Source organism: Chenopodium album, chromosome 11 (genome assembly GCF_948465745.1).
Source record: "Chenopodium album chromosome 11, dcCheAlbu1.1, whole genome shotgun sequence".
Classification (NCBI taxonomy): Eukaryota; Viridiplantae; Streptophyta; class Magnoliopsida; order Caryophyllales; family Amaranthaceae; genus Chenopodium; species Chenopodium album.
Genome location: NC_137844.1, coordinates 55,144,765 through 55,160,658, shown reverse-complemented (window position 1 = coordinate 55,160,658; position 15,894 = coordinate 55,144,765). Strand labels below are relative to the sequence as shown.

At 36.3% G+C, this 15,894-nt stretch overlaps 2 protein-coding genes across 2 annotated transcripts; one reads left to right on the top strand and one right to left on the bottom strand.

The window, feature by feature from the left end:
• Positions 1–4,153: 4,153 nt before the first annotated feature.
• Positions 4,154–6,694, top strand: LOC145566898 (protein IQ-DOMAIN 17-like). The gene is made up of 5 exons (XM_081626171.1): positions 4,154–4,267; positions 4,381–4,653; positions 5,235–5,477; positions 5,612–5,749; positions 5,963–6,694. Exons 1-5 carry the CDS (start codon positions 4,154–4,156, stop codon positions 6,692–6,694), a joined length of 1,500 nt encoding a protein of 499 aa, XP_081482297.1.
• A 1,860-nt stretch (positions 6,695–8,554) lies between these two features.
• LOC145569277 (growth-regulating factor 2-like) lies at positions 8,555–15,234 on the bottom strand. Its single transcript, XM_081628639.1, has 4 exons — positions 14,575–15,234; positions 14,334–14,507; positions 13,883–14,225; positions 8,555–9,456 (listed from the first exon to the last, which is right to left on the bottom strand). Exons 1-4 carry the CDS (start codon positions 14,864–14,866, stop codon positions 8,916–8,918), a joined length of 1,350 nt encoding a protein of 449 aa, XP_081484765.1. The 5' UTR covers positions 14,867–15,234; the 3' UTR covers positions 8,555–8,915.
• Between the last annotated feature and the right edge of the window lie 660 nt (positions 15,235–15,894).

Genomic DNA, 15,894 nt, shown 5'->3' with positions numbered 1-15,894 from the left:
GAAAAGAGGGGAAGTTATGAGAATAGGAGGAGAGAAAATTCAAGATTCAAAAATGTGATTTTGGGGGGAGAGTGAGTGAAGGGGTTACTGTGGTATTTGGTTGTTCACGAAAGAAGTGAGGAAGGCGCCGATTTGAGTTTGAAAATGTGCAACTGTAGTAGCAAAGTGACTAGTGAGGGTCATTTAAGGCTATTAACGGGTTTTGCTTATTAGCTACGGAGTATTAGGATTACACTCGTGATAGTTGTCAGACTTGTGACTTGTTAATGAGTGAACAACAAAAGAAAACTTCATAAAAAGAATAAAAAGGATTTGGGTCTTTTCGGAAACTAATTGGTAAAAATAAAGTTTGATTCATAAAAATTTGAATATAATTAGATCAAATGCTCATTTTCTTTCAAAAAAAAGTTCAAATACTCATTTGAGTTTGTTTAAAAGATTAATATAAGATTTACCTGAAAAATATTAGGGATGATTATGTGTTAGACAAAAGATAGTAAGAAACATTGACATAATTAATTGAAAATATATTTTATGTTGTGATATAAAAGAGAATAGAGAAATTAGGAGTGAACAAACTTACTCTTCTTATTCATGTACTTGTATAAGGAAGAAATATAAATCTACAATGTAACCAGAATTTGCTTGAAGAATAATAAACTTTAAATCTAGAATATTATGAAATAATATAGGGGTAAAATGGACATCCACGTAATATTTCATAGGTTTTTTTGTTTTGTTTTTCAAAGCTCATATTCTTCAAGTAGGTTGTGACATCATGCTAAACAACAAAATCGTAATCACCAAATGTCCCCAAACTTGCTCGTTTATTAGACTATGTATTCTCAATATTCACCCACTCATGTGTATTGGGTTGGTTCAATCACGATCAGCTCTTGAAAAATATTATTCACCGTTGAGCATATAGGTCAAAATAAGCGTACTCAATATAAATATAGTAGTAGTCAAATTTGTCTAACTTATGTCATGATACGACAAGCAGCTGTAAATTAGGGCTAAACCACTTTTTTTTTTTAGTTAAGAAACGCGACAAGGCATAACATGTATATTTAACCGACATGACAATGAAGCTAAATAAGTTAAATTTTGTTCACGTACACAAATGAATACAAAAAAGTGCCATGTGGCATAAGTCGGACATCATTTTGAAAATTTCAAACGATATGTAGTGAGTGGACTCATGAGGCAAGACACGTTATGAGACAAGACACATTATGTAGTGAGTGGACTCATGAGGCAAGACACATTATGAGACATTTATAGCACAACCAGCAACCATATTTAACTTAACTTAAACCCGGCTTAATGTTAACTATGATATTAGACGAGTCAACATAAAAAGAACAATTTGGCCAGTAAAAGTAGCTCGAAGACTTGTACTAAGGGCCTATTTTGTTTAGCTTAATTTCAGTTCAGTTCAGCTCCAATCAGTTCAGTTTCTAATTTCTTTCTCTCATAAACAATTCATTTTAGCTCTATTCAGTTTAGTTCAGCTCAATTCAGCCTCAATCACTTCAGTTTAATAAATTGCAATAGACCCTAAGTTGTAATCCATAGAGCTTGTTTCAAAGAGGTGGCAAAGACTACTTGAAGCAGTGTTTTCATTTTCGAGTAGCTTACTTCGTATATAATTTGAGGTAAGTTCAAGCTTCAACTCGGTGTATTAGTAAGAATAATTATGTTAGTAATATTTTTAACAATCTTTAACCTTAAGACTTACTGTAAGTAATAAATGATGAAAAGAGAGCTCGTGGAATTGTGGGCTTCTGATCGCCAATATCAGATTTGGGCTGGGTCAAGTATAGGTCCAAAAACACCATGTGTTGAATAATAGACTCGCATGAATTGGACTGCCGCTTCTGGACGTGATTGTCATTGTGTCAGCCCATCAACTATCTACCACTTGTGATTTTGTAAAGTATGTACCAATGTACCATTCCTATTACCTACATAGTAGGTGCTAGGTACAAGTTAAGCTTAATCTAGTGAAACCAATATAACTTTAAGACTTCGAGTTAAATTTCGATTATAGGCACCTTAAAATGGGAAAATTATTAGGCCATAACCTCTCACAAATCTAAATGAGGGAATTTCCTCTCCAAAATTGCCCCTAGGAAGATGTTCTCCTTTCCATTAGGACAACCTTAGCTTAGTTGTACCTTGTACATACTAGCAATATACTAAGAAAATAAACTTTTAAATTTATAACGATAATCACATTACTCCGAATTCTTTATAAAACCTATCCCTTGATGATCACCTTCTAAAACATATTTAACATCTAAACATGTTAATAATAACCTAAAACAGATTATATATTATCAAAAGCTAGATTAAAGTAATCCTAAAATAATACTCCATGCATCCAAATTGTATTTTAAACTTCACAGGATAACTAAAAAGACAAACCACGTTATTAGTATAAACCTAACATCATTTTTAAATTTCAAACATAATGATCATCGACTATATAAATAGGTATCCACCAATCTTATACATTAATCGATCTCCCGCTGCTCCTTTAATGCAAGACAATTAGTGATTCTTTTTCTAATAAAAAAAAAAGAAAAAGAAGTAAGCAATAAAGTTAAATCAAGCATGCCAAAAATTGTGTTCAATAGAACTGAAACCATGTCTAGGCAACAGACAATGGTCCAAACCACATGGTTAAGCAAGCAGAAGCTGTTGATCAAACACAAAAATATTTGATTTCAGAAACATTTATAATCTTATTATTATTATTTATGCGTTCAGATCCCGCACTCTATATTAATCATCGATTGCATTAAACTACAAAAGTATCATTTAATTTAATGTAACAACTACGGACTTACGGAGTATATACTATATACAATTATGTATATATGCATGTACAAGTATATAATATGATTAGTAATAAAAAGAATGTGACAGTTTGACCAGTCTAACGGCAAAAATTGGCAGAGAGGTCTCTGGTACCCAGAAACAAGTTCCCCATCAAAAAATTACCACTACTATTACTGGCTTCAAAATGGCAGTCTTCGAGGTCTCTAAACTCTCAATACCCTTAAATTAAAATTATATTATAAGATAAATTTGGAGTAGCAGCAATATTGATGAATTTGGGTAGTAAGTATCTTAAGTGAAAGTTGCACATCCCAATAGCAGATAAGCCAACCAGCACTTAACTTCTCCCTCCTCTTCTTCTCTCGTCTTTCAGCTGTCTGTACTCTTATTACTCTTACCCACGTGATTGCCTTTATTTTCTTTTTACATTTCACATGGTTTTCTTATGCATTTGCCTGCTTCCTTCGGTCCTCTTATCTATCTCTATTTGTTGGGTTAATGCTTGCATGTCCGATATTAATTAATGTACTACTATATAAATCAAAGTGAAAACAATGCAACTATTATGAAACAGAGGTAATATATTAATAATTTGAGCAATAGTGACCCGTAGGCCGGATTCAATCTTGTTAGCTAAAGGAGTATTGGTTGAGTCATAGGATTCTTGACTTTGACGTATGAGCTTTTGGACTATTTCACTTTTATATAATGGCTACCTCGGGTTTGATTTTGTTGCTCCTAGTTAAGCATAAAGAGTCGCTGACATACTAATTTATTTGTAACATATAACATGATCGACCAGGTAATTAGGTCGGGCGAACTCACTTTGTTTACTGTTATTGGTTTCTTCTCCAACCCGATGGATTATAAGGATGCAGGGACAAAATAGGTATTTCCCTAACAACATACAAAGTAGAAAAATATTTCGATTGGAGGGAAAGAGGTGGTGATTGTGCATGGCATATAGTACTTCTCACCCCCATATCATCTCTATTCCCTAATATGGCTCTATTTTAGTGGGCTTATGTGCCTCCTTATTTTCTCCTCCATCACTAACACTTATGTTCCCCAATATCAAGATACCCAAATTTAAGATTTACTGACATGATGACTCAATGTTAAGAGTATAATACCATCATACACTCACACTACTTACTTACTACGGCGAGTATATATAAATTCTAACTCTATTGTAGTCGTACACATACATTATGTCTTTGTTAGTCTTATTATAGTAAGATCAAATTTACCTCTCAAATATTGAAACCTGGCTCAGTTAGCTGCATAAGTTTTTATGCAAGCTTGAATGGGGAAGGCAGGCGGTACATCCTGGATTACCGCGGTGAAGAAGGTTTTTCGATCTCCTAAGAAAAACTGCAAGAGAAAAGAAGAATGTGCAAGAGATGAAGAAGAGGAAAAGGTGATGATTTATGATTCTAATTAAGCATGTTTTCTGAATGTATTTTTTATAACAGTCTTCTGAAGCTCTCATCACCTGCTAATCTGCTGTAATTTCTGAATGTCTGTCCACAGAAAACAGAGAAAAGAAGATGGATTTTCAGGAAAAATTCTTCTCATAATCAACAGTATGAAGCAAATATGAGTAGCAAAGAAGTGCAAGCAGACTCGATTTCAATCCATCAGCACAGACGCATAATAGCCGCGGCAGAAGCTAGTATAGCAGCAGCAAAATCTGCTGTGGCAACTACTAAAACTGCTGTTAGAGTTCAGAACATAATACCTGCATATTTGGCTAGAGAATACTATGCTGCTTTGATTATTCAGACTGTTTTTAGAGGCTACCTAGTAAGTAACATACTCTTTATCTATTTTTCTTTTGTTTAACAGTACTGTTTGTTGTCAATACACATTGTGCCCCTGCATTTGTAGGACTACAAATCACAATTCACAAATGTACAGATTCTCTCAGAAATTAGTAATTCTTTGCTTAAATTTATGTATTGTTCATAAGGAAAATCCTTGATATTTTAACCTTGCATCAAACCTGATTTAAAATCTTATATGAAGATGCTTGTACAACGTAGTTACATAACTCAAGTTTTACTCATGGATAAGAACTGAGGAGTAAATTTACTGAAATGCTATTGTTTTAGTTATATGCAGTTGATAAACTTTTACTTGTCAAAACTGATCAATTAAATACCGCGAATTTTTAATAATGCATATGATTAGTAATAGTAAACTAGTAGCAGAAGTAGATGCCAACATATATGAACAATGTCATTTAAATTTTAGAATATATACTAAATATATATTCCAATTACTAATCAGTGTTTACTAAAGCCATATCAGAGGTTTGTGTGACTTGTGAGCATTGTTCAGTTTACCATTTACTTCCACTACTGACAGTAATTGCTTATCTGAAGGCAAGACGAGCTCTGCGGGCGCTCAAGGGGATTGTGAAGCTGCAGGCATTAGTGAGAGGCCATAACATAAGAAAGCAAGCAAAGACGACATTGAAATGTATGCAAGCTCTGATTCGTGTGCAAGCTAAACTCTGTGATCAATCTTCACCAAAGGTTTCACATGGTCTAACCCGAAAGTCTATGTTTGCTGAAAGCAACAACTTATGGGACAAATACAAAAATATCCGTCAAAGAAAACCAATGGTAATACCCCCCCCCCCTTCTTTCTTCCCCCTCCCTCATCTCTTTATATGCATGCAAAGCTCGTGCCTTCTTTTCGACTTGTGACTAACTAAGGCCGGAATTTTGATACCTTTATGCACCCTGACTTGCTGCAGTCTGGAGATGAAAATAGCATTGAAGAGCAATGCAAAAGCCCTTTATACACAATAGAGGATATTGAAGCCATGTTTCATAGCAAAAAGGAAGCATCTTTATGCCGCGAACAAGCCCTTGCCTTTGCATTATCTCAACAGGTTTGTCACTTTACATACTAACATACAGTATGTGCTTTGTTCTTTTCACTTTAAATTTGTTTAAAAAAGGGCTGTACGCAAGCTTGATTTACAACTTAAATAAGTTATGACATGTTCAAAAATGGGGTGAAGAATGAAGTTTAGTAACTTCCATTTGCATAATCTGCCATTGGTTCTAATGATCACATGTTGTTTCTTATATCATACATCAAGATACGAAGATTTGACCGGAAATTATATCCAAAAGATGAGAAAGATCAGGAAAACAAGGACAATGAATGGCTCAGTCAGTGGTTGGATTCTAAAGAGTATAGTGAGAATCACATCAGTCTAACAAAACACAAAATAGAGGCAGTACAGAATGTTGAAATGGAGTCATTACCACCACATCTCAGCACACCAAGAAGTTTTCAGCAATCACAGCAGCATAGGAGACACAGCCTGCATGTTGCCTCTCCAGGCTTAAACACTACACGCCCTATGACCCCATCACTACGCGATACAAGGCCACAGCAGGCTCAATCATCAAGTCCACGATGCAATAAAGGATATAAAAGCCACTCAGCAGCAAACACCCCCAGCTTACGCTTGAGTACGACAACACCAAACTACATGGCAGCCACAGAATCAGCAAGGGCCAGAGCTCGAACACAGAGTACACCCAGGCAGAGACATTCTACATCAGATAGAGAAGTTCGAGGGGGATCATCAGTAAAGAAACGACTATCGTTCCCTTATCCTGATCAACAGTATTCAGGGAACATCTACACTACTGACTATAGTTCCTTCAGCCAGAACTTAAGAAGTCCAAGCTTCAGAAGTGTTCAGGAAGGCTTGTATAGTCGTATTGATAGAGCGATTACCTGTTCATCTTACACAGATATTACAGGAGGAGAAATTTCTCCAGCCTCAACAGGAAGTCATCTTAGAAGGTGGTTAAGTTAGACGATGAGATAAACCAGAGAAATTAAGGGATCATATCTTATATCTGACTGGTTGATTAATGTTGTTAACTAGGAGTCTAGGATTAAATCCACTGTTTTATTAACATTGCTGTAGAAAATTAGTTCAAAATTTTACTCTAATTAAAACCTCTACTTCTGATTCAATATCTTTCCGTTTAACTACTATGTTAATAAAACTCAGCTTAGCAATAATCTTATCAGAATCCCTTGATGCATCAAAAGCCCTTACCACACCATCCAATGATGATCACTTCTTAATTCCAAGACAACTTCAGCTGCAGCCAGAGAGTCACTCTAGCCGTGACTCTTCGTCAAGAGATGAAGCATGTTGGCACGCGGACACTCTAGTTGATTACTTTCTGCCGTCAAATGCTGAACAAGTTGTTCAAGACCAATTAGTTTCAAAGACATACTTCCAATGACTACTGCATTTGGATTTTGTCTATTCATAACTGATACTCGTTGTTTTATTGATATCTCTAACATACTACATACTGTACTCCTAAACAATCTAAAATTCAAGTTTCACAATTTTTCTACACCTAAAGAATAGGGAAAATAACAAGTCTCAATAAAGTAAAAAAAACATTAGACAGAGCCACAAGTGTTTTGTTGAAAATATATATTCGTATTATAAAACCTTTTCAAAATTCATAAATGACTAATCCGTGTTTAAGGGCCTGTTCTGATTGACTGAAATCAACTGAACTGAACTGAACTGAACTGAGCTGAACTGAACTGAACTGAACTTATTAATTAGTGATTTTTAACTACGGATTAGTGGTCTTTGATTATATATTACTATACCTATGTGTATATACAAATGTACTATTTCATATGACATAATTATAAAATTTATAATATAATTATAAATTTATGGAAAATATATTAAAAACTTGAAACCTCTAAATATTTTAAACACATATACTATTTAATTTTAAAATAAAATAGTATTATGACAAAAGAACACAAAACACTTACATGTAGCAGAAAAGCAGCTATGGATATTGTACGACAAGAAATAACTGATCAGATATGGGAGTCAGTTCAGAGGAATGCCGAGGTAATGGAGGAGCTTGGTGGACAAGAAGAAGACGAAGAACTAACTGACTATGAAAATTAGTTTAAGTTGTGTAGTACTCTAATTTTCTCAATAAGATTAACAATAGAAATGTGTATCAAAAAAATAGAACCATTTGAACAATGAATTGTATCGATATTATTATTATTATTATTATTATTAATATTAATTATTGTTATTATTATTATTATAATTAATTATTGATTATTATTATTAATATTATTGTTATTATTATTATTATTATTATTATTTATTCATGATTATTATTATTATTATTATTATTTGTTGCGTCGTTGTAATAAGAGCTTAAAAGAATGAAATTTGGCTTTATATCATTAGCAATATCATTAGACATAAGAGCTGAACTGAACTGAGCTGAGCTGAACTGAACTGAATTTCAACGGAAGAGAACAGGCCCTAAGTTATACTAATTCGTTGTGCCCTTTAAGTCGAATTTTAGATCGACCACTATTAGATTAGTCAAGTTTTATCAAATTGGGTCAGTTTTTGACGCATCTAGTCTTGGGAGTAGGAGAATTGGTGAAAGTATGCAAGCCAAGCTTTTTTTAGTTAAGCCAGCTCATAATTCAACCCTGTGGAGAAGGAGAACATGTGGTAGTAAAAACAAATTTCCAAATTTAAAAAAATCCTTAGTCAATGAATGATGTGGTGAACAGTAAGGTCACAGCATAGACATATGTAACAGAAAGACAATTAGGCCAAAAATACAGAAAGTGACACATGATCTGCATTTCAGAATCTCCCACTGTCTAATAACCATCCTCTAACATCTTTTCTGATCATGAAAAAGTTAAACAGGAGACAGAAAGTAAATTAAAAAAGAAAATTAATTAAAAAAAATGACAAAAATATAAACAACTGTTAAAAATACTTGAGCTACTTATAAAGTGCATTTCTATCTTCTATTACCCAAAACTCTTACAAAAAAGAGTTGCCCCAACCTACAAAGAATAAACAGATTGTTGCTTTCTAGCTAGTGTGCTCAATTCAGTGGAATGTGCAATAAAAAGCCAAACATTGCATGATAATCTTATGATATACCAATGTTAAGGTGGACACTATTATTTTTACCACTAGCTAGGATGCATGCCATTTTTTGCTATCCCAGGGTGGTGGTACTAGAGCTTGTGCTATGTCCATGAGGTGACACCAATTCGTCCGAATGACTCGCCATTCTCCCATTTCCTGATCCGGATATCCCGAGACACAATGCCTCTGCCAATGGACCACCCGGGGCAGCTGGTGAACCAATCCACGAGTTCATCCAATTCAACGGCTGATGATGATGGGACGATGACGACAGCCTGGTTTCAGGATGGTCTTTGGTGTTGTCCTCAGAGTTATCATGATCATGGTCTACACCGGCTGACATAGACAATGTGAGGGGCAAAATGGAATTGAGCGGCGAGGATGGGGTAGGACAGTTGGTGGTGTCAATGGAATTCGAACCATCCTTGGGATCGCCGTGATCACCTAAAGACCAAGCATCGATAAACGGCCTAGGGAGAAGGCAGCTTTGGTTATGATCTTCAACAATAGATGATGTTCTTGTTGTGTCACCACCCCCTCCTATTTGTTGTGGGTACAAACAAGCAGTAGTAGTTGGTGCAACTTCCTTCTTGGTGAACCAATCTGGATACCTAATTTAAAAAGTCATAATTTTGTTTTAACCAAAAGGGAAAGTTTAGAGTCAAACACTCAAAAGAAATCCCTACTTAAACCCCCTCCACAAATATGAAATAAAATATCATCCCCCACCTTCATCACCAAACATCATATTAGGAAAAGATAATATAATATCTTAGTAATATCTTATTAATTGGCAAAGATAAATAATTGCTATATTGTTAGTATTATCTTAGGTAAGTATGATAAACTTCCTAAGTTAGATAGACTTTAGTCCTTGTGGCTCAAGGCAATTCTTGTATAAATATCTTATGATGGTGGAGGAATAAATTAAGCTTGGTTTGCTAATTATCGTAACATGGTATCAGAGCGGGTTAACTAAAATTTTTTTTTTTTTTTTTTCAATCATACCTTAAACAATGGGGGACACCCCACCACCTCCACCATATCGTGCTGCTGCTCCTTTCCCGAACCTCACTGCCGAGCAGTGGCAGGCTGTCATGGCAGTCATGGGTAATAATTCAACACCATCTCATCGAGTGAACGGTAAGTGGATTATCGACACTGGGTGTTCTCATCATGTCACCGGTGATCTATCTTGTTTGTTGGATGTGCACGATGTTCCTTCATGCAATGTTGGCTTACCAGATGGTCAAAACGTAGTAGCCATGAAAGAAGGAATTGTGAAAATAACGGAAAAAATTACTCTTTTCAATGTGCTTTATGTTCCTAAATTAAATTGTAACTTAATTTCGGTTTCACAATTATGCTCTACTAATAATTGTGAAGTCACAACTAACTCTCTAACATGTACTATACAGGACCAACGCACGAGGGAGGTGATTGGAACGGGTGATCTTAAGGATGGACTATACTATCTTCGGGAGGAGGAATCGATTGCGGCTATTTCAGTTGAAGATACCCTAAAACTTTGGCATAAGCGGTTGGGCCACCCTTCCGAAAAAGTTGTAAAGCTACTTCCTTTTTTAAGCAATTCTAGTGGTCATTTAAATAAAGATTGTGAAGTGTGTCATCGTTCTAAGCACACTAGAGACAAATTTCCTTTAAGTGATAATAAAGCTTCTCGTATTTTTGAAGTAGTACATTGTGATTTATGGGGACCCTATGATGAACCCTCCTCGTGTGGTGCACATTATTTTTTAACCTTGGTAGATGATTTTTCTCGTGCCGTTTGGATATATTTGCTACTTGATAAAACTGAGGTGTTTAAGATGTTTATGTCATTTATTGCCATGGTTGATAGACAATTTTCTCAGAAAATAAAAATTGTCCGGAGTGATAATGGTACCGAATTTTTTTGCATGAAAAATTATTTCCTTGCCCAGGGTATTATATTCCAAACCTCATGTGTAGGCACTCCTCAACAAAACGGGAGGGTAGAGAGAAAACACCAACACATTCTCAATGTTGCTCGTGCTCTTAGATTTCAGGGGGGGTTACCAATATATTTTTGGGGAGAGTGTGCTCTTGCGGCAGCTCATATTATTAATCGTACACCTTCTGTGCTTTTAGACAATAAAACACCTTATGAATTGTTGTTTGGAACCCCACCTCTATTTAGTGAATTGCGTGTGTTTGGCTCCTTGTGTTTTGCTCATAATCAAAAGGCGAAAGGGAATAAATTTGCAAGCCGTAGTAGGAAGTGTGTTTTTGTTGGGTATCCCTTTGGGAAGAAGGGATGGTATTTATTTGATTTAGATAAAAAGGAATTTTTTGTGTCACGTGATGTGCGTTTTTTTGAGGACGTTTACCCTTATTTGGATGCCGAAAGCACCAACATTGATACTACTACGGATGGCATACAAGCTACAATAAATATGGGGGAAAATTGTGACAATATCCCACCCATATTCGACAGTGAGGAGGGGCAGCCTAGGCAGCAGCCTACGGACCCAGCCACCCCTCCCTCACCGCAGCAGGTGGCTGCGCAACACCACAGCCCTGCCACGGCTGCCTCCCCCACCTCGGCAGCAGCAGGGGCTGATCAGCGTGAGGACACCACGGCCCCCGAGTTAATGGGGCGTGGTCATCGTCCTAAATATGCCAACACCAAATACCGTGATTTTGTAACTCATACTCATGTGGCGCGAAATAGTCCATCCGAAGCTTCACTTAATCCAATTGCTACTCCTCCCTCAGGTATGCCGTATCCTATAGCACATTATGTTAGTTGTGATAAGTTTTCTGCAAAACACCGAAATTTTGTTGCAGCTATTACAGGAGGGAAGGAGCCTCGATCATTCAAAGAGGCAATGCAAGATCATGGTTGGAAGATGGCCATGAAAGAGGAAATGAGTGCTCTAGAAGCCAATGGCACATGGACACTAGAGAAGCTTCCTCCCGGAAAGAAGGCTCTTGGGAGTCAATGGTTGTACAAAATTAAATATAACTCTGATGGAAGCATTGAAAGATTGAAAGCAAGATTGGTTGTTTTTGGTAACCACCAAACCGAAGGCATTGACTATGATGAAACTTTTGCCCCGGTTGTTAAGATGACCACAGTTCGTGCATTTCTCGCCATTGCCGCCTCCAAAAATTGGGAGCTCCATCAAATGGATGTTCACAATGCGTTCCTACATGGTGATTTAGATGAAGAAGTTTACATGAAGCTTCCTCCGGGTTTTTCTACCGATGAACCGGGCCTTGTTTGTCGTCTTCGAAAGTCTCTATATGGCCTCAAGCAAGCTCCTAGATGTTGGTTTGCCAAATTGACTGCGGCATTAAAAAAATATGGTTTTATGCAGTCTTACTCGGATTATTCTCTCTTCACTTACACAAATGGATCTGTTCACCTCAATGTTCTTGTTTATGTGGATGATCTTATTGTTGCAGGGAACAATTCTACAGCTTTGAAATTGTTCAAAAATTACTTAAGTTCTTGCTTCCATATGAAGGACTTGGGTGTGCTAAAATATTTTCTTGGCATTGAGGTAGCAAGAAGTAGTTTCGGCTTGTTCTTATGTCAACGCAAATATGCACTTGACATCGTCTCGGAGACAGGACTCTTAGGGTCAAAACCGGCAGCAACCCCTATGGAGCAAAATCATCAATTAGGCCGAGCAAATGGCCCTATCCTCGAAGATCCGGAGCCTTATAGACGCTTGGTTGGTCGTCTAGTGTATTTGGCAGTGACGAGGCCTGATTTAACATATTCCGTTCATGTCCTTTCTCAATTTATGCAAGCTCCTCAACAAGCTCATTGGGATGCTGCGATCCGGGTTGTGCGTTACTTGAAGAGTACACCGGGACAAGGGATATTGCTGAGTGCGGACAGCAACCTCACGCTCGAAGGGTGGTGTGATGCGGACTGGGCAGCGTGTCCTTTAACGCGTCGTTCAGTCTCGGGTTGGCTTGTTTTTTTGGGTCATTCACCTATTGCGTGGAAGTGTAAGAAGCAGCCTACGGTGGCAACCTCATCAGGTGAATCGGAGTATCGGTCTATGTGCGCCATCACTATGGAACTGAAGTGGCTACGGGGTCTACTTTTGAGTTTGGGTGTGCAACATCCTCGTGCTATACCAATATATTGTGATAGTCAAGCGGCTATACATATTGCTCAAAACCCCGTATTTCATGAACGCACAAAACATATCGAAGTGGATTGTCATTTTGTTCGGGATGCAATTCAAGAAGGTTTGATTGTTCCTCATCATGTGCGTACAAACGAGCAATTGGCCGATTTATTTACTAAGGCACTAGGAAAACAACAATTTGATTACCTACTTAGCAAGTTGGGCATCTTTGACCCAAGTGCTCCAACTTGAGGGGGGGTATTAGGAAAAGATAATATAATATCTTAGTAATATCTTATTAATTGGCAAAGATAAATAATTGCTATATTGTTAGTATTATCTTAGGTAAGTATGATAAACTTCCTAAGTTAGATAGACTTTAGTCCTTGTGGCTCAAGGCAATTCTTGTATAAATATCTTATGATGGTGGAGGAATAAATTAAGCTTGGTTTGCTAATTATCGTAACACATCATTTACTTGTGAAAAAACAAAATCCTCTTACACCCCACCACATAAATAACACACTCCAAAGTAGCAATATTTACTCCCCTCCTCAATTAATTCCCATTTCCCAATATATAATCCAAATGAATAGAGTTGATAGACCTATTTTAATTACTCTCATTTCACTTCAAATACCCGTGTGTGTCTAACCCGTGAATCTAAGACACTATACAATATTATATATTGTCAAATCAGACACTTAGACACGTACTCGTGTAACCATATCTAACATGTGTAATCGAGTACGAGTAAAAACATAGATGATGACCATTAATTACATGAACTGTACTAATTCAACCCCATACAATCAATAACAATAAAAAAATGAAATCCAGAAAACTCAATAAAACAGGATAAATGAAAAAAAAAAAAAAATTAAAAACAGAGGAAAAAAGATTATACCTTGGAAAAGAGTTGAATTGAGTAGGAGAAGGCAAGTCAAAGGAGTGAGAAGAGGGTTTAGGGATTGAAAAAGGGGTAAAGATAATAGGATTACAAGAAGAAACAGAAGGTGTAGTTGTAACAGGAAGTGTTGCTGCTGATGTTGATGATTCCACAGGCTTTCTTGAACGAGAAGGACGGCCTTTGTGAGAATGTCTTTCACAATACTTTTGTTCAGGTGCTACATCTCTTGAACACCTCCATTTCTTCCCATCTGTTCTTCTACACCTCCATGGCTCTGGATCTCCTCCCCCGCCTCGGCCCACCCCCGCGTATCGCATTTCCACCCCTGCTTTCCTCCCTACTGCATCACCCACCCGACAAAATGTGAGTTGAAAAATGTCTAATCATTGCAAATAATTTAAAACGGACGTAGTATGTAGAAGGTAAAACTAATTGATTAATTAATTACCAGAGGGTGATGATGTTGTAGTGATGGTAGAAGTTGAAATAGAAGGGTATTTAGACAGAGGAATGAGGAGTTCAGGAGGTACAGGCATAGCAGCCATCATATATTTATATATGATTGTTTGTCTCTCTAATTCTTGTCTTTGTATTGCTGTAAATGTCACTCTTCCTCCATCTCCTGCACAACCAACAACATCAACAAAAAAAACACCCATAATTAACAAATTACATAAAAACATAGTTACCAAATCGTGAAACCGAAGAAAACCCGGAAATTGTAGGACTAGGACTCCTGTTATCTTCAGTATGATTGTGAATTTGGCGTGTTTGAAGCCACGGAACAACACACTGTTGTTGTTGTTGTTGCTGATGATGTTGCTGTTGTTGTCTCTGTTGTTGTTGCGACTGCGGTTGCTGCTGCTGTTGTTGGTGCCATGGAATTTTTAAGCCTAACCCAACATCACAATAGTCTAAATTAACATCACCTTTGTCGAATTCCCAATTTCCATACACACTAGTTCGATTTCCACTTGCCATTTTGTAAAAGAATCAGAAATCCAAAAGAAATTCAGAGTATTTCTGATGTTAAAATTCCAAGTAAATTGAGACAGAGCTTAGTTTGTTGTTATATTGGAGAGAGAAGGGGGTGGAAGAAGAAGCGGTGGCCGCCAAAGTAAGCAACTAAGATTTGTTTGTTTATTTGGATTAAGCTAATTTGCATAATAATACAGTATGATATTAAAATGGTGTTTATTTTTTTTTTAAAGTAGAATTGAGAGGTTTGAAGATGAAGGTGGTAAGTGGGTTTATGCTTCCTATGGTTCCAACATTGATGTTAGTAAAGTGGAGTGAGTGCCTGAGTGGTGTGGAAACAGACAAAATTAGTAAACGAAACACTGCGTGAAGGAGAGAGAAACAAAGAAACTGAGTAAGTGTGTGTTTGTGTTTGAGAGCAGAGGTTTAGTAGTCTAGTGTCATTGTCCTCACTACACACCTCGCTATTCGGATTAATTGATTTTCTTTTTTCTTTCTTTTTCAAAATAATTGATTTTTAAAAAATTAATATACATATTTGATTTACTGAAAATAACTTAACTGATTGAATATGAACTGAATTGAACTGAACTGAACTGAATATAGCTAAAATGAATTGTTTGTGAGAAAAGAAAATTAGAAACTGAACTAAAATTAAGCTAAACAAAACAAATCCTTAGTCAATTGTGTCCTTTTGAGTTTTAGCTTTAGAGTTGGACTTTTTGAACATATTCTCAATTTTTAATTTGAGGTTGGGGTCTTGGGGATGATCATACACTCACTAAATTTAAAGTTGTTACTCCTATGAATATAATGATCGGTGTTACTTTAGTTGAATATGTGTGATCGGTTGTTCATTTTAGTTTGAACTATTTTGAATATTGAATTTTACTTATTTTATTTTCTTGACTTTTTAAAACAATATGCGTTCAATTTAGTGTTCAATAATGAATACGACATTTAGAGTGATGTTGAAATCTATCATAATTGATCACCATTCACTGCCATATAATTCAAAAGTAATAATGTGA

Bases quoted from the DNA above. Each gene is read 5' to 3' on its own strand.
- LOC145566898 (XM_081626171.1), top strand. From the start codon at position 4,154: ATGGGGAAGGCAGGCGGTACATCCTGGATTACCGCGGTGAAGAAGGTT. The intron at 5,478-5,611 runs GTAATACCCCCC...GACTTGCTGCAG, and splicing joins TCCGTCAAAGAAAACCAATG to TCTGGAGATGAAAATAGCAT. The intron at 5,750-5,962 runs GTTTGTCACTTT...TCATACATCAAG, and splicing joins CCTTTGCATTATCTCAACAG to ATACGAAGATTTGACCGGAA.
- LOC145569277 (XM_081628639.1), bottom strand. From the start codon at position 14,866: ATGGCAAGTGGAAATCGAACTAGTGTGTATGGAAATTGGGAATTCGAC. The intron at 14,508-14,574 runs GTAACTATGTTT...TTGGTTGTGCAG, and splicing joins TTCTTCGGTTTCACGATTTG to GAGATGGAGGAAGAGTGACA. The intron at 14,226-14,333 runs GTAATTAATTAA...TGGGTGATGCAG, and splicing joins TACAACATCATCACCCTCTG to TAGGGAGGAAAGCAGGGGTG.